Source organism: Bufo gargarizans, chromosome 4 (genome assembly GCF_014858855.1).
Source record: "Bufo gargarizans isolate SCDJY-AF-19 chromosome 4, ASM1485885v1, whole genome shotgun sequence".
In the NCBI taxonomy this organism is placed as follows: Eukaryota; Metazoa; Chordata; class Amphibia; order Anura; family Bufonidae; genus Bufo; species Bufo gargarizans.
Genome location: NC_058083.1, coordinates 139182474 through 139201002, shown reverse-complemented (window position 1 = coordinate 139201002; position 18529 = coordinate 139182474). Strand labels below are relative to the sequence as shown.

At 41.2% G+C, this 18529-nt stretch overlaps 1 protein-coding gene across 4 annotated transcripts in view; it reads right to left on the bottom strand.

Annotated features, from left to right (window-relative positions):
- Window positions 1–1232: 1232 nt before the first annotated feature.
- Window positions 1233–18529, bottom strand: part of XRN1 (5'-3' exoribonuclease 1) — a 77978-nt gene continuing 60681 nt past the window's right edge. The window contains exons 25-39 of one of the 4 annotated variants that reach the window (XM_044289209.1): window positions 17690–17836; window positions 12704–12793; window positions 12481–12616; window positions 12219–12275; window positions 10150–10282; window positions 9874–9943; window positions 9714–9790; window positions 9565–9632; window positions 8450–8533; window positions 5862–5948; window positions 5669–5780; window positions 2717–2775; window positions 1912–2004; window positions 1707–1836; window positions 1233–1347 (exon numbers count right to left, since the gene is read on the bottom strand). In XM_044289209.1, the coding sequence (XP_044145144.1) occupies window positions 1738–1836; window positions 1912–2004; window positions 2717–2775; window positions 5669–5780; window positions 5862–5948; window positions 8450–8533; window positions 9565–9632; window positions 9714–9790; window positions 9874–9943; window positions 10150–10282; window positions 12219–12275; window positions 12481–12616; window positions 12704–12793; window positions 17690–17836 (1312 nt within the window). In that variant the 3' untranslated portion in view covers window positions 1233–1347; window positions 1707–1737. Of the gene's footprint in view, window positions 1348–1706; window positions 1837–1911; window positions 2005–2716; window positions 2776–5668; window positions 5781–5861; window positions 5949–8449; window positions 8534–9564; window positions 9791–9873; window positions 9944–10149; window positions 10283–12218; window positions 12276–12480; window positions 12617–12703; window positions 12794–17689; window positions 17837–18529 lie in introns of all 4 variants that reach the window. The other 3 variants (XM_044289210.1, XM_044289208.1, XM_044289207.1) reach the window with 3 other exon arrangements.

Below are 18529 nucleotides of genomic sequence, written 5' to 3'. Positions count from 1 at the left end.
AAGCGCTAGCTCCCGGGTTTTTGCGCATTTAGATGCTGTGACCTCATTTGGAACTCTAGATCCACGAGAGGTTCAGGGCTGGTTCTCATGTACTAGATTATGTATGATTTTATTTTTTTACATTACACATGACATAACCCATCTGAGCACTAGTAATAGTGTAACTAGGCATGGAGTGGGATACATTTATATTTGTAGTCTCAACCAATATTGGTTTGGATGAAATTTTCAACTACAATAATATAGTAAGTCACAATTGCTTTAATGATGTGATGCTTTACTCAGAAACATAAGAGATTTTAAAGCTCTCCAAAGATACCGGGTTTGGGATACATTGTGGACACTTGCATGAATCCTACCTGTGGTGTTCGCAGAAGTGAGAACTCTGGTGGGTGCATTCCAACAAGAGAACAGATGCGGCAAAGTTCAGCTACTGCTGGGGCCAAAGGTGTGGCTAATGGTGGAGTAAGAAGAGGTGGGCGCAGCAATTCTGGATTTGGGGCGCTGAACGGTGGTCCAGCACCATGGGGTCTGTTCATATGAGCAGCTGTAGAAAAAGCACAAGATTAACAACCACCATAACCCTAAAGCTTAAGGAAGAGATTTATTATGACTGGCATTTCATATGCCAGTCTTAATCCAAAACTATGTCTGCACGCCTCTTTATAAATCTGATTCATCTTTCACTGTTTTACATCAGAAATTAAAAGCCATGCATGCTACTGTATGAGCACGTGTAGATTTGTGCTATAAATTACAGACAGTAAATCTGTTGGTCCATTGCTGCTTCTGACCGCTCCCGCTAAACCCCTGTTCACTTTTCTATCCACTTTTCAAACGGTTACAACAATGACAGCACCTGACACAATTTAGGAGTTTCTACAATATAAATGTGGCATGAAAGCCACTGATGAACTCTCCTTTAGTGCCTGTTCTGTACTGAAATCTGCAAGAAACCTCAGTCAAATTCATGCCCCGTTGTTCTCAATGGGAATCAACATCGCTGTTTATATGGACCGGGATTTTTTCAGCATGGATTTCAAATCTACGTCATGAAAGGACATGTCCATTCTTGACTCAGAAAATGCAGTCTGTAACGACACACTGATTACCCCCCATTGAATGGGGATAATTAGCAGTAGTGCAAATATCCTAAGTGAGTGCGCACATACCCTAAACCTTCTGTAATAGTATGAACAAACACTTTCATTATAAAGTGGTGGGAGGCATACCCATCTGCTTGGTTTGTTTCCGCTGGACAGGAAGATCTTTTCTAACATCTTTCTGCTTGTCTGCACCATCAGAGCTGTCAATCTTCAAGATCTCCTTTAACATTTGCGTCCCTTTCTAAGAAGGAAAATCAAACATATTTGTAGTAAGTCTCAAGGCCAGTTCCAGGTAGAGGTGTGTAACTTCCTGGTCTAAAAGGCGTTTGAGGACCTATCGTCAGAACAATGCAAGTGTCACATCCCCTTTACTGTTCACACAGCTATAGTCAATTGAATGGAATTTCAGTACTAGACATAGAATGGATAAGCGACTGTGCCAGCATAAATGAGGTGGATCAGTGGAGGTGCTGGGGATCAGACCCAGAGCAATCAAACACTGATGATCTATCCCTACAGATTAGCCACCCTGGGTTTAGATCCCCAAATCGCCTTTATTGTTCTAGTAAGTTACCAAAAGAACCAGTGAGACAAACTTACCAAAGCGAAAGACTGGGGAGACAAATGTTCTTCAGTTGTAGACTGAGCCTCCACGAGGGGTGCAGAATGTGCTTGTCCCTCTCCTGCAATCTTCAGAGAATGCAAAGAGGTTCTCAAACTCACTATTTGGCTGTGAATAAGATAATGTGTTACAATTCAGCAATTCACAGGTGGTAATACATCCTTTGGTTGAAGTCAGCAGTACCTTCCCTTCTGTGGGGCCAACGTTACTGTGCAGTGCCTCTGTCTGATCATTTCTCTTCAAAAGCTTGATGTGGGTTTCAGGCTCAAAGACATTCTACATAATGCAAACACAAGACTCATATGCATGTTATGTGCAAAGTAATAAACAGTGCAGACTTGCTTTTGGGGTTAAATCAAGGTTTACCAGGGGATAAAGTCTACTCCAAGGGTTAGGTTACAGCATGCAGCGGTTTGTGTCCGGCTGGGTCTCCACTTGTCTGCTGGGTTGTGGCTGAATCTCCACCTGACCCCATTATATTTCATATGGCCGGCGGGCATTCCATCAGTGCCGGATCTGGCGAGTTCCGGCAGGCTGTTTTCTGACGGAATTCACACCGCAGGTGTGAAACTAGCCTAACAGTGCTGCAGTAACCAGCTCCGTCCACTACATCACGGATGGAGCTCTGTAGTTTCAGTGGCCATTTCCAGTGTTCTTCAACTCCAATCCTCAGGGCCCACCTACCGGTCAGGATTTGAGAATATCCCACAGAATGAATACCTGTGGTAGGTCCTGATGCATGGACACTAATTATATCACCTGCTCAATACTAAAGAAAATCCTGAAAATATGACTGGCAGGTGTGCCCCAAGGACTGGAGTTGAGGAACACTGTACTGTTGTATTTAGATTTCAGTGGAACAAAAGGATAAGAAAGTAAAAAGGAAACAGACAAAAATACAATAAAGTTGGAGTTTAAAAAAATACCAGTTTCTGATGGAAGTGTCCACTCAATGAAACATCCATGAGCGTTAGACGCAGGAGCTTACCTGTGGAGCTACACCCAGCAGCAGGTTCTCCTGCCTGTTAAATTCAAAGCCTTGTTTTCCTGCAATATACATTATAAAAGTCTTTCTGAAAACTCTTATTTAATATCTAGACATCATGTACACAACATGTATGGCAAATGTATTAGAGTATGTACTGTATGATGGAAGACATACATTTTGGAGATAGTACACAATAAAACTAAATGCTGAAATCAAAAGAAATAGCAAATCGATTGAAATGTGCTTCCTAGCATAGTATTAATAGATTTGTGATGGAATTCACACAAAATATATAAAAATGTTGCATGGCGACTAGTAAAATTAGGAACTTGGCTAGATATTCTTTAAATGCATCAATATGGTGTCTTAAAAATAGGCAGCTGCAAAGCACATCTGTTAAAGGGGTTGTCTCACTTCAGCAAAGAGCATTTATCATGTAGAGAAAGTTAAAGGGGTTATTTTTTTGTTCTGTGTATGTTTCTAACTAGGCAAATTTAAGGACTTTACAATTCACTTACTTTATCTCAAGTTGCTGCTTTCTCAGATTTCGCTGTTATGTCAGCCTCTCTCCCTGCTCTGATGATGTTTCGTGCACAAGCCTGAGAGCTGATGTGTGTCTGTACACAGAGAGTCACTGTGCTGAGCACGCCCCCCTGCACTGCAGTCTGCTCTCTTCCTGGATTCTTGAACCCTTCAGCTGCACAGACTCAGGGCTGAAGGCTTTACTGAGTAGATGCAGGCTGTGAGGAGACAAATGGTGGGCACAGGAGCTGACAGAGGAGTTCTGCAGAGCATTGCACAAGAACAGGTAGGGAGAAGATCCTGTGTGTATCAGCAGTGTCATTGTACAGCTGGGACTTGTAGTCCTACAAATACAACAAGCAGCTGAGTCTCCCAGCAGACAGACATGTCACTCAGGGCAGGACTTGTATTTACTCCCTTAGCAGAGCAGGGGGAGGGGCACAAATATTCATGAGGAAAACTTCAGAGATTGTTGTTATTGCAGGTAAACGAAGGGCCAGAAGAGAACCAGGGAAATTAGGAAATGCATTATTATTATTTTTGCCTGAAACTTGCTTAGCTCAGTTATGTATTGCTGCCCATCAGATTTACAGTGCTATATATATTATTTTCATAACTCTGACAACCCCTTTAATACAAGGCACTTACTAATGTATTGCGATTATGGCTTCCTTTGCTGGCTAGACTACTTTTTCATCACATTATATACTTCTGGTTTCCATGGTACACTATAGAAAAAAAACAATGGCATCTCTCGTGGCCAGGACCATGGGAGCGCATATAGGCCAGCGGTTTTTCCTATAGTGTGCAAGCACAGCCATTGATGCTGGATTGTAGGGTGGTCGTCACCATGGAAATTAGCAGGGTATAGTGCAGGGATCAGCAACCTCCAGCACTCCAGCTGTTCTGAAACTACAACTCCCAGAATCCTCCTTTCCCCTCTGTGGGAGTTACAATAACAGCCAAGTAAGTTTGCATGCTGGGAGATCTAGTTCCACAGCAGCTGGAGCGCCGAACGTTGCTGATCCCTGGTATAGTGTGATGGAAAAATGAATCCAGCCAGCAAAGAAGCAACATGGAAAAATCACAAAACATTAGTAAATGTCTTGTATTAAACTTTCTCTACATGATAAATGCCATTTGCTGAAGTGAGAAAAACCCTTTAAATATATTCTACCATGCTTACCACAACTTAATTTTTTATTTTTATTAATGGATAGGGAATGATTTGATAACTCTGAATGAATGAAACTTGCATCACTATAAATAAATCTTCTAACAATACTTTATAGCATAAGTCCCATGCTCAAAAGCCGATGTGGGAATCTATGACGCAATGAGGCTAAAGCTACAGTACATGCAGGACAGAACTAATTCTCTGAGTTGTCTGCGCAAACAATTCATCCTGCCCTATGAGCTCAGATAAGCAGCTTTTACCGCTGGTCAAAATAAAGGTCGTCAAACCGGTAAAAAGTCACTAAAAAGGGTCAGAATGGCTTAAAAAATAAAAGCAGCGATACTCCGCAAACCCCCACCACTCCCATTCAGGTGCTAAGCCGGCCACTACTGCGGCCAGTGATTGGCTGAGCGGTCATACTTCTTATGCGGAGAGTGTCAATAAAGTGTTGAATGGAAGGGGACCGGGCGAGGTCTGAACCAGAGCGGTGGAGGATCGGTGAGGTAAGAATAACTTTATTTTTTAAATTAATCAGCCAGAAGAAACCCCTTGCTGGGTCGCAAACAAAATTGTGATTATTAAAATATGTGAAATAAATACACTTATGTGCCATTCAGCATGTAATTTTTACTGTATGGTAAAAACCACAGCTAAGAGGAGCATACTGAAGGGGTAGAGGGTTCAGCGAGATGAACTGTAATGCGGCCTTATTAAGTGTGACACGTAAAATATCATTAAATAAAAATATCAATAGCTGAACGTCAAAGGGGGGGTATCTATTAACAAAAACAATTTCAATGATCAAGGTCATTTCAATAAACATTGCTTAAAAACAGGTGAACATAAGAAAGCTTATAATATATTTTATCAGAGAAAAATGCCCTTTCCTCCCTCTATCAGCATTCTACCTCTCCTCTCCATACACTTCTATGGGCATTATATGTCAACCTCTCTAAATAAGCTTCTTCTTTGTTTCTTCTCCGTCACAGCAGCTCACTCCTCACCCTTCCCACAGCCTTCGATAGGCAGTACCTAATCTGATCTTCAGTTCGCTCGTCTGTCAAAATGGACTTAGTAGCGAATATTAGTTTAGGAAGAGGAATGGGGAGAAAGAGAGGCATTTTCTCCGATAGGATATTAACCTGTACTACTGTTTTGTGCAGTGTGTGGAAAGTACAGTGACCATTACTCATATTGTGTCCACCCTCTCCCTGCTGGTGATGGGTGGTAGTGCAGTAGCTCATTTCATTTACCTATCTTCACTGGTTCTTGTTTTTTCTGCTGGCACTTAGAGGTGTTCCCAATGTTGCCTGATTTGTTGTACTGGTGCATAATGAGGCCAGGCTTCTTTTCCTGAGGTAGACTCTAAAAAACACACACTAATTAATGTACAGAAAAGGCTTGACGCACACACACCATGATTGTTCTTCATCCTAACTTACAGACCTTGTCATGCATTTTGTGTGCTGCATATTCAGGTTTTCCTGTGCCTTGCAAGGAGTGCCACACACTGCTGAATTCGTCTTGTTTACGCTGTACAAGAAAAAGCAATAGAAAGGGTGGTTATTTAGCATGTAATAGATTAATAGACAACACATTTATGATCAGACTCAGTACCCACTGTAATGATTATTAATACCAGGAGTGGAAAAACATAAGCTTTTCTTGCAAATACAAATTAATAGAGAGGGGAAAAAAATCAACAAGACAGGAAAAAAAGTAAATTTTAAAATAGTACAATAGTTTTCTACATAGTCCACAAATTGAAGCAGCATTTTTCATGGCAATTTAATGCCACAGGAATGTTCTATGTAGAGAACATCCATGCATACAAAGCACTCAATAAGATCAAGTAGTGGAAAAACTGCAGATCTTAGCAGAGCTTGGTTTTTGTGTATTACAACACATCTAATGACAAATTCAGCTTTTCTTCATATGTACAGTATATCAGCAAACATCTCCATAGTGGCCTACTTCTTTTGACAGCATTACAGGGGCAGTTATTTTGTGCCCACATCAATACTAATGACTGCAGTATTTACATACATTTTTTTAAAGAAGTTTGGTGGCATTTCCCAGTTTGTGGGATCTGCAACTATACCCAGAACCGGGATCACATGAACCCTGAGCCACTGTGAATGGAGAGGTGGCCCCACAGATGTGACTTCATTCTCTTCTTTATCCAAAAACAGCCAAGTAGGTCACTACCTCCATTCACAAGTGTCCGTGGGACAGAGGACCACCGAATAATCTGGAGATAGATGTGTGTTGCACCTCAGGGAGCCAAGTCTACCAGTCGTCTATTGCATATGCTACAGATGTGCCATATATGTCTAAGATACCCTTTAAGTGGCACGAGGGTTGTATTTTTCTATACCAAAATTTTTATTTTGTTTCGATACCATAAAAAAGTATTGCGATACTCAATACCATTCTATACCACGTGAAAAAAATAGAACACAAAAAAAAAAAAAAAAATGCGTGCATTCTACATTTTTATGGAATGTCCGGCCCATAATAGAACAGTCCGATCCTATATTTTTTTTTTGGGGGGGGAGAGACGACAAGGTGATGGCGAACCACAGAGTTTTTTTTTTTTTCTGTTCACCACATAGGAATTTTTTTTAAATATTTTAATAGTTTGGACTTTTCGGACGTGGTGATGGGTAATATTTTTTTTACTTTTTATTGAATAACTATTTCCCACCTTAGGGGCTAGAACCTGGGATCTTTAAATCCCTTGTCCTATTCACCCTAATAGAGCTCTATCAGGGTGAATAGGACGTCACACTCTCCCTGCTGCCCTGGGCATAGTACACACAGCAGCAGGGAGGTTACCACGGCAGCCAGAGTTTCAGTAGCGTCCTGGCTGCCATGGTAACCGATTGGAGCCCCGGGATTACACTGCTGGGGCTCTGATCAGAAGCTGCCATTGCACCACCAATGAGGAGGAGGGGGACCCTGTGGCCACTGCCACCAATGATGGGGGGGGGGGGGGGGGCGGGGCGCACTGCGCCAATGATTTTAATACTAGAGGGTTGAGGGGAGGGGGAACACTGCGCCACCAATGATAATTAACATTTGATACAGGAGGCGGATGCAGCACCTGAGGGGTTAATTGCCGATGATTGCAGGTCCCGTCTCCTGGATTTGTATTAAATGTTTACTTTCATTGGTGTCGCAGTGCGCATGCCCCTCTCTCCTCATCGGTGGCAGCGGCGGCACAGGGGGAGAGAGAGACTGCTTCCTTCTCCCCTGTGCTGCTGAGGAGAACATGGAGCACACTGAGCAGCATGCGCCATGTTCTCCGATACAAGACTGCGCAATAGCATTGAATTATACTATACAGTCCCTACACGCTATTCTACCCTCGCTCACAACAGCAGATCAGTATAAACTAGACATCATTAAATGAGACACTAATCTGAGCATCATGAGATGATTCAAGAGAGTTATCTTTCCCATTGTTGCAGGCATCAATAGAAACAAGTGTGCCTGCTGATGGGTGTAGCTGCACACATTAAGGCCCCTTTACACTGGTCAAGCGTTCGGCAGATAACCACCAACAAGCATTTGAAGGAATGCTCATAGCGATGATCTGCTGGTGTAAAGGTGTGGCTGATTACCTGATGAATGAGCAAAGCATTCACCCAAATCATTGCTTCTGGGCAGATCATGCCATCTAACAAACAATTTGCTAATGCCGGCAAAAAATTCTGCACGGGGACGAGCAATGGCATTAGCGATCTCTTCTCCCCATACTGTGGAGGACATCACTGCATGTAAATGCAGCACTCTCCCTCACTGATGAGCAGACACTTGCCGGGAAGGAACACTTCTTTTCCAACAGTCATCTGCTCAATAGAGCAGTGTAAAGGGGCCTTTTAGTCAGGTCACCAATGTGGTAGGTGTAAATGGTTGAAATGAACTTCAGAATAAGATAATTAGAGTCACGCTGCATTGAATCGGGAGATCTATAATAAAATAACAGACATGACAGGGCTACATTGATAACACAACTGAAATTAACTTGCCTTCGGGTTCTGGTTTCCAGATGAGACACCACTTTTCTGCGGAGAGCTTGCATTTGCCTGAAATTGTGGATTCTCATTTGGTTGCTTTAAAAACAACAGTACAGAAACTGACAATAAGACCGATGATCTAACCAATTCCGCTTAAAGCTTCCATATCAGAGAGCAGTACTGCATATTATAAAGGGGGAGAAGCTGAGCTCTAGGATATATAGGTATATGGAGGAAATACTGACAGGACTACAACAAAGACAGAATCCGGATTACTCTGCCCACAGCTTCTCTGTATCAGGAGGCACACAGAAAGCTGTCAATCACTATATGTGGGAGGGGTAATCAGGACTCTCACCGTCTCTGCTAGGAGTCCTGTAATTATTTCTGCTTGTTTTTACTCCAGAAATCCTGCCCCATAGAAACCTACAGTATATATCACAGAGCTCAGCTTCTCTCTCATATACTGCTCAGATATGGCAGCTGGAAATTACCTCACAAGCTTACTTTAAAGGGACTGATTACCTATCCATAGACAGGCCACCAGTAATTGATAAAGGTCAGTGACAGACAAAGCCACTGGTATGTAGAGGTGTACATAAAGACACTCCTTGCACCAAGGACAATACATCATACATTCAGATTTAAGTAACTTTCCTAGGCTGAGTTCACATTGGCGTTATAGGCTTGGTTAGACTCCCTATAAGAAACCAGCTGGACCCCATTATAGCCACTAGGGTCCGTCTGGCACTGTTAGTCTTAATTATTATGTGCTGGTTCGGGCACTTCTATTTTTTTTTCCATTGTTCTGATCCTGTTACAGACCAGAACAACGGAAATAATTAGCGCAAATGTGAAAGCAGCCTTACACAAAAAGGTATAATAAAGCTGTAGTAATATTAAAGAGGCTGCCCCCTAATACCAACACAAAATATAAAATTTTTAGAATTATAATCTTTTAAAACATTCTTCAATGTCTAGCTACTGCTTTCATATACTTGTTTGGAGCCCCCCCCCTCCCCCCGGTGTCACTCAATTCAAATCAATTTTGCTAATAAGTACAAGTATGAATTTGCCACCAATAAAGACTAATCTCTTTGCTTGGCGGAAGTGGGAACAGGTCTAACCTTCATGGGGATGAAGAGCGAGCGTGGGGAATGGTTGAGGGCACCCAAGTGTCCTTTTTGAGATCCTCCTGTGGATAATTCAGAGGAGTGAGAGCCATGGTGATTTGTGGCTGGCTGCGGTTTAACTACAGCTGTCAACTTTTGCATACCATTTTCTGTACGAATACCATGAGAAAGGTTGATTAAGGCACTTGTCGGCACACGGTAGCCTCTTGACTGGGAACATCTAGAAGAAATAAAGGGAAATCATGTATTTTTTGCAGTTATTTCCAGGAGGAATTAGCAGAATAAATGTTTTCATGTTAGTACCTTATACTTAGGCCACCAGGGAACTCCTCATCAAACAATACTTCAAGCAAGACATCGGCATCTCTCTCCGCTGCAAGTACATGAAGAGTATAAAAACAATATTATGTCAAAACCAATGGATGTGGTCTCCAAAACAAGCCGTTCCTATTTAGTGGGATTCATGTTTGTCAGATTGGATTTGTGGTTTAGAATTCATAGAAAGAAACAACACTGGGCAAGATAAATGAAAATCTAAAGAGGCAATGTAATCCTAGGGTTTGAAAAGAGTTTCATTACCTCCTTTAATCCCAATAACTGTGCCTCTGAGCCCCAAAGGGACAGAAAAGCTCTCCCGCACATTGACAACACGGTCAAACAGCCGGAACTCTGCATCTCTGTCTGGAACAACTCCAAACTGCTGTTCAAGAGGCTGAGAGAGAAATAAGAAATATATGTAATATGTAAGGATTATTAATTACATACCCCTGAAAGTCAACATGGCAGAAATGAGTGGGAATGTATCACCTAAATTCAGGGGACAACCACTTTTGGAGTCTAAGGGAGTTGTCCAGGATTCAAAGGGAACCTGTCACCATGAAAATGCAATGTAAGCTATAGGCACCATGTTACAGAGCAGGAGGAGCCAACTGATATATAGTTTTGTGGGAAAAGATTCAGTATAAACTATTTCATTCATTAAAATTCTGCTCTGTCTGGGCTTTGACGTCAAGGAGGCGGTCCTTTCAGTGATTGACAGCTGTGTATACACAGTCATAGAAGTAGGCTGTCAATCACTGATAGGACCTCCTCCTTGACTTCAAAGAGCAAAATGAGCACAGATATAAATGAATATATTACAAGTTATACTGAATCTTTTCCCATAAAACTTAAAATGGTTCTCTAGGAATGGAGAAAATTAAAATACTTAAATATTACTTTATTATAAATATTTTCTCAAATACCTTTCATAATTTATAATGGCTCGTGTTGTCTGGGGAGCAATCATCAGGGGAAACAAAATGGTCACTGTCCCATTAGTTCACACAAAACCTGACCTGATCACACATGAGGACAAGTTACTTTACAACACTGAGGTAAAGAGCTGCCTCCTCCTCCTCTCTACTTGTCAGGTATAATGATCCTGATTACAGAGGATAACAACTTTACCTGAATCTCTGTAGAAATGGAGTTCATGAAGAGACATGAAGTACAGAGAGGATGGACAGGACAGACTGTGGTAAGGGGGGCTGTGGTAATGGAGACTCCATACAAGGGCTGCTGCTCATTAGCCGCACCTCACCCTCCTCTCATGTCTCCTCATCTTCTCCATTCCCACAGAGATTCACCTATATTCAGGATCACGATTCCTGACAAGCAGAGCAGGATGAGGCAGCACTATGGCTCATTGTGGTGAAGTAACTTGTCCTCCTGTGTGATTAGGACAGGTTTTGTATGTACTGATAGGACGGAGGCCATTTTATTTCTCCTAATGATTGCACCCTAGACAAAACAAGCCATTCTAAGTAATGAAAGGTATTTGTGAATATATTTATTATAAAATACTATTCAAGTATTTTCATATATTTTTTTATTCCTTTAATATTAATCTTTAACTTGACAGGTTCCCTTTAACAGCCCCAGAAACTGCTCCATTTTTGGCCATAGGCTGTGTACTGCGACTCCTCTATACTGAAGTCATAACTCATCTGCAATACCAAATATATCAGTTGACAACAGCGTCTTTGTATCTGGGGAAAGATGCACATCATTTATCTAACCCCATGAACAAGCCATTTCACTTTTGACGTATATAACCATGTAGCACTAAATTACAGCAGCATTTTAACTTGACAGCAGTTGCAAATATTATTTAAAAAGGTACCAATTACATTTAAAAACCGCTGATATGTCAGAGTGTATGTGTCCCAGTGGGGTCTGGATGCTGTAACCCCCACCGATTGCTGAAATGAAGGGTTATTCAGCTGAGACTTTCTATGAGCCTGTACACTGCTTGCTTAGCTGTCTGAGAAGAGTCAAGCAGTAGCGATCAGAAACAAAGGAGCACGGCACTCAGCTGAGTACTTCTGCCCCTTCATTCGAGTGATCGGTGGAGGTCTTGGCACCTACACCCCCTAGAGGTCAAACGTTCTGAACTGTCATTGACATGTCAAAGGTTTTTTGTTTTTTTACTGACACAAACAAAATAAAGGGCTAGTAAACAATCAAATTTTATAATTTATTGATAATTAAAAAAGTAAAAAATACATTAAAAAAAATAAACATTTTAAAATCTACTGTTCAATTTATTTTGGCAATAGCTTAACTTGAAAGGTATAAAATGTAGAAATATTACATTCAAAACTCACCCGAAACACTAAGTGTGGTTTCACCGTCACGCGCACCTTCTTATTGCTCTTCTTGGTCTGTAGAGAACACATGCAACCTGAATAAGTCTCTAAGCAGTTTTTGAGAAGCAGCAAGAAAAAAAAAATATCAAAAAGAATTTGTGACAAATGTTATAAGGATGGGATTCAATTCTATGAAGGTCAGTAAAGCTTTAGGCTATACAGGATAACAAATCATAAAACTGATTAGTGGGACAAAATCCTTCTGATGTATGATCCGCACCTTACACTTCACAACCTCCTCTTCAATTTTTTCCACAATAGCAGAATCCAAGATCTGCAAATCACAGGATGAGCGGGACAACAAGCTAACAGGATGAGCTCTCAGCCAGGAAACAATCTCTTGAACTTTTTCCGCACTGTACACAAGAACATAGATACCATATATCAGTACAGCAAAGTAAAGCCAGTGTCACAGCACTTATACAAGCTTATGATTGTGTTACCCATTCTCCTCTTCCCCTGGCCAGATATCATCTTCGTAGAACACATCATCTTGACCGTTCTTTGAAATATATGTGAATAGCTCAGGATACCTGTATCACAGAAAATTCTGAGATTCAGATGCATATTTAATATTACCGTTCAAATCCATTTTATCTTAAGCAATCAATGTATATAAATAGCAGAAAATGCAAAAATAATTCTCTATTAGGAAGTATTTCAGTCTGAGGACATCAGTGGTGAAAGACACTGGGCCAAAAATGGAAGATTTATCCTTTCCTTGAACATGACATCTCATACAGAACCATGAAGACTCCCTTCAGATGTGAAGAACACAAATCTGTCAGTATTTCATCATAGCTAAGAAAAGACAGAATTACATGTATTCAATGTATACTAGTGTACATATATTTCCCGGATAACTTGGTAGACATTTTCTGCTACTAATGTTAAGACCTCATGCAGATGGCTGTTGTTGGCATGTGCCCATGCTGCGGACCACAAATTGCCGTCCGCAATGCACAGTTCACCAACCTTGTGCCTGCCGTATGCAGACCCATTCACTTGAATAGGGTCTGCGATCCACACCGCAAAAATGTAGTGCATGTACTCTGTTCCGCACTGCACCTGCCGGAACCCATTCAAGTGAATGGGTCTGCATTGGTGATGTGGTGAACAAACGGCCGGTGCCTGTATGTTGCAGATCTGCAATACGGGCACTGGCCAACAATGGCCGTGTGAATCAGGCCTTAAGGAATTTTCCAGGATTTTAATATTGGTAGCCTATCCTCAGGATAAGCCATGAATATCAGATGGGCAGGGGTTCAACACCCCACTGATCAGCTGTTTTGTTGTAGCAGCTCCAGCACTGGAATTAGTAGTGGACGAAGCTAGTAACGCCGGCGCTGCTCCCACTCAAGTGAATGGAAGCAGAAACTGCAGTTACCATTTTCGTACAATACGCAATAGATTGACCTGTGTAGTTCCAAGGCTACAAAAAAAAAAAAAAAAAAAAAAAAAAGCCGATTGGTGAGGGTGTAGGGTATCCTGAGGATAGGACATTAATATAAAAAATCCTACACAACCCATCAGTGCTTAGAAGAGCTGTACAGGAAGGGTCAGATGGTTGATTTCCTCGTTCTCTCTCAAAAGCAATGTATTAGGCAGTAAAGACTATGGCAAATGTAAAGTTAACTAAACACATAATTGAAATTTACTCATAATGCTGCAGATAAAATTTCAGGAGGACGAAATTGATCAAGATCAACAATAGTTTTATCGCTCATGCAAATGTTCATTCCCTTGTGTAACATGGCTCATTTTTCCCTGATTGCATCTTTTATGATGACATGATTACTTGTTGGCAGCACATTCCCTCGTATAAACTGCTGACAATAATGGTCAATGTATGAGGAGGGAACAAAAGTGGATGTGAACACAATACATAAGTGAACTTGATAATCATAAGGTAACTCGTGTAGATGTAGTTGAGGAAATAGCTAAAATGACATTGAAAGGGGAAGTTACCATTATGGGAGACTTTAATCTTCCAGATGTAAACTGGAAAACCAAAATAGCTAGTTCTGCCAGGAGTAGAGATATTCTAAACTCCCTACTGGGATGATCTCTACAGCAAGTAGTGGAGGAGCCAACCCGGAAGGAGGCCATTTTAGATTTAGTATTCACAAATGGGAATTTGGCATCTGATATTGCTGTAGGGGAAATCTTGGGATCCAGTGAACACCAGTCACTGTGGTTTACTATAAGTACAGTGACAGTCACACCACACAAAAACAAGATTATTTTTTTCTAAAATTAGATTAGTGGTATACGAGTCCCTATCAGATTGGAACAGTTTCATTGGAGTCCAGGAGAAATGGGACTACTTAAAAGTGGCACTATTGAAGGCAACAGATAATTGTATTAGGCTTGTCAGTAAAAGCAAAAAAGGGAAGAGACCACTGTGGTACTCAGCAGAAGTGGCCAAAATCATTAAAAACAAAAAATTTGTAATTATAAAAAAGAAAAAAACGAGGATGACAGGGAAATTTATAAGATTAGGCAGAGAGAGGCCAAACAAGTTAAAAGAGCTTTTAAAGCACAGGCAGAAGAGAAATTAGCTCAGTCAGTGAAAAAAGGCGATAAGACATTCTTCAGATACATAAATGAAAAAAGGAAATTAAAACAAGGAATTACCAAATTAAAAACAAAAGGAAGGAAGGTATATGGAAGAATAAATAGCTAGCTGACTGCCTCAATGAATACTTCTGTTCAGTTTTTACAAAGGAAAATGAAGGAAAAGGACCTCAGTTAGGAAAGAAGACTAATGATTCTTTTGATGCATGTGTCTTTACAAAGGAAGAGGTTCTAAGTCAGCTGTCTAAAATTAATACAAATAAGTCACAGGGGCCTGATGGGATACACCCAAAAGCTATTAAAAGAGCTTAGCGGTGTACTAGCAAAACCATTAACAGATTTATTTAACTCCTCACTGGTAACAGGAGTCATCCCAGATCATCGGAAATTACCAAATGTTGTGCTCATTCACAAGAAAGGTAGTAGGGAGGAATTGGGCAACTATAGGCTAGCAAGCCTGACATCAATAGTGGGGAAAATTAATGGAAACCATACTTAAGGATAGGATTGTGGAACATCTAAAGTCTCATGGATTGAAAGATGAAAAACAGTATGGGTTTACTTCAGGGAGATCATGTCAAACTAATCTTATTGATTTTTTTTTCATTGGGTGACTAAAATAATAGATGGAGGAGGTGCAGTTGACATTGCTTTTTTAGACTTTAGTGAGGCTTTTCGATACTGTCCCACATAGAAGGCCTATCAATAAACTGCAGTCTGAGCTTGGACTCCCATATTGTTGAATGGATTAGGCAGTGGCTGAGGGACAGACAACAGAGGGTTGTAGTCAATGGAGTATATTCAGACCAAGGTCTTATTACCAGTGGTATACCTCAGGGATTTGTTCTGGGACCCATATTGTTTAATATATTTATCAGCGAAATTTAACAGGGTTGATGTTCCTAGAGGGATACACCAAATGGAAAAGGATTTAGGAAAACTAGAGGAATGGTCAGAAATCTGGCAACTAAAATTTAAAGGGACACTGACGGGCAAATTCAGCATATTGTGATATATATCTGACATTACAGGTCTTATACAGTCTATTAAAAGCATGTAAGTATCCCCCCTGTCCACCTTCTAAATACCGAAATATAAAGTTTTATAACTTGCCTGTCTCCTCACCAATCTGCCCAAGGGGCGGCGTTTCATCTGAAAATGCGCCCAGCCAGCTGCTCCCAACTGCCGTTCTGTAGCCCCGCCCAGCTTATCAATATTCACTTCGCTGGGCGGGGCTACAACTCTCCCCAGTCACGACCCTGCGTATGGTTGATAGAATCCTCTTGGCAGCGTCCGTCTAATCCTCTGCGCCTGCGCCCCGCCGTGGTTAGATCGCGCCTGCTGTACACACCCTGCCTGCGTTCCCAGAGGCAGCTGCAGCCTCTACCTCATGCGCATGCCCCAGGCACTGTTCAAAGCAGCGCTTCAGAGCGCTGCTCACTCACATCTCCAAAGGGGTTAATGATAGTGCGGAGAGTTGTAGCCCCGCCCAGCGAAGTGAATATTGATGAGCTGGGCGGGGCTACAGAACGGCAGTTGGGATCAGCTGGCTGGGCGCATTTTCAGATGAAACGCCGCCCCTTGGGCAGATTGGTGAGGAGACAGGCAAGTTATAAAACTTTATATTTCGGTATTTAGAAGGTGGACAGGGGGGGATACTTACATGCTTTTAATAGACTGTATAAGACCTGTAATGTCAGATATATAACACAATATGCTGAATTTGCCTGTCAGTGTCCCTTTAATGTTGATAAGTGCAAGATAATGCACCTGGGGCGTAAAAACCCAAGAGCAGAATATAAAATCAGTGATACAGTCCTAACCTCAGTATCTAAGGAAAGGGATTTAGGGGTCATTATTTCAGAAGACTTAAAAGGTAGGTAGACAATGTCATAGAGCAGCAGGAAATGCTAGCAGAATGCTTGGGTGTATAGTGAGAGGCATTACCAGTAGAAAGAGGGAGGTGCTCATGCCGCTCTACAGAGCACTAGTGAGACCTCATTTGGAGTATTGTGAGCAGTACTGGAGACCATATCTCCAGAAGGATATTGATACTTTGGAGAGAGTTCAGAGAAGAGCTACTAAACTGGTACATGGATTGCAGGATAAAACTTACCAGGAAAGATTAAAGGACCTTAACATGTATAGCTTGGAAGAAAGACGAGACAGAGGGGATATGATAGAAACTTTTAAATACATAAAGGGAATCAACACAGTAAAAGAGGAGAGAATATTTAAAAGAAGAAAAACTGCTACAAGAGGATATAGTTTTAAATTAGAGGGGCAAAGGTTTAAAAGTAATAATCAGGAAGTATTACTTTACTGAGAGAGTAGTGGATGCATGGAATAGCCTTCCTGCAGAAGTGGTAGATGCAAATACAGTGAAGGCGTTTAAGCATGCATGGAATAGGCATAAGGCCATCCTTCGTATAAGATAGGGCCAGGGGCTATTCATAGTATTCAGTATATTGGGCAGACTAGATGGGCCAAATGGTTCTTATAAGCCGACACATTCTATGTTCCTATGTAACTTGCTATATAGCTTTGACTGGCGCTTTTTATGGCCTATACATCTACTATTATGGTTACGACTGATGCAAACCATAATGACGACTGGTAAGCATGTAGCAGGTAAACACCATGGCTCAGTGGATTCCCTTCTTTCCCCGGGTGAGTCGTTGTGATAAAGAATGCTTCTACTGAGCACCAGAAAGAAGTTCCAAAACCAGACATATTTCAATGAATTAAAACTTGAGCGGAAAATGAGAAGCCACCTTTAGGAACAAAACCAGTTACAGCATACATATAGCCATTAAAGAAATTGGGGTTTTATACAAGGTGGCTTTTATTACCTCTCAATATACTCAGCCAGAAGCTGCTCGACAGCAGAGGAATAGGTCCATTCAGTACCAATCCTCTTCGTATAACCAGGAACCTCTTCATTTTTCTTATTGAATTTCAAATTCAAGCCCACGTTTGCTTTTTGTTCCCCATGCGGACTAAAAGACAGGACACATGGTTACATTTCATGCAAATCTAAGTTTTCACTAAACTTAAAGCAGTGTTGAGCGAAGCGAGCTTCAGATACTTCATCCAGAGTCACTTCGTTCAAAACTTCGGAATAATACTGTACAGAGATTCATCTCCACACAGTATTAGAATGTATGGGCTCCGATGAGCCGAAGTTAGTTATCCACAAAGTCGTGCGTGACTTCGCTGAATAACTTCGGTAGTTAATTTTTTAAGTAGAAAACAACTCGGGACCGGAGCAGAGTTCGGTTTCAAGTTTTAAAGTGGTTTTCCACATTTAAAAATCAATTACTGAAGCTATTAAATGAAGTCACGCGCGAATTTGTGAATAACTAACTTCGGGTCATCAGGGCTCATACATTCTAATACTGTATGGAGACAAATCTCTGTACAGTATTATTCCAAAGTTTTGAACGAAGTGACTTTGGATGAAGCATCAGACGCTCGCTTCGCTCAACACTAATTAGGATTTAGGTGGTTATATCCGGAATGAATAATAAGAAATATGCAAGTCTCAGCAGAATATGCAGGAAAGTCGTTTTCCCATCACAAACTCTCCCAAGGTGGAATAACATTTGGTGAGTAGTTCTCATCGCTTCTAAGCTCTTTTAAGCAGGGCTCTCACTCCTATGGTTTGACTTCTGAAGTAGTTTGCTAAGGCC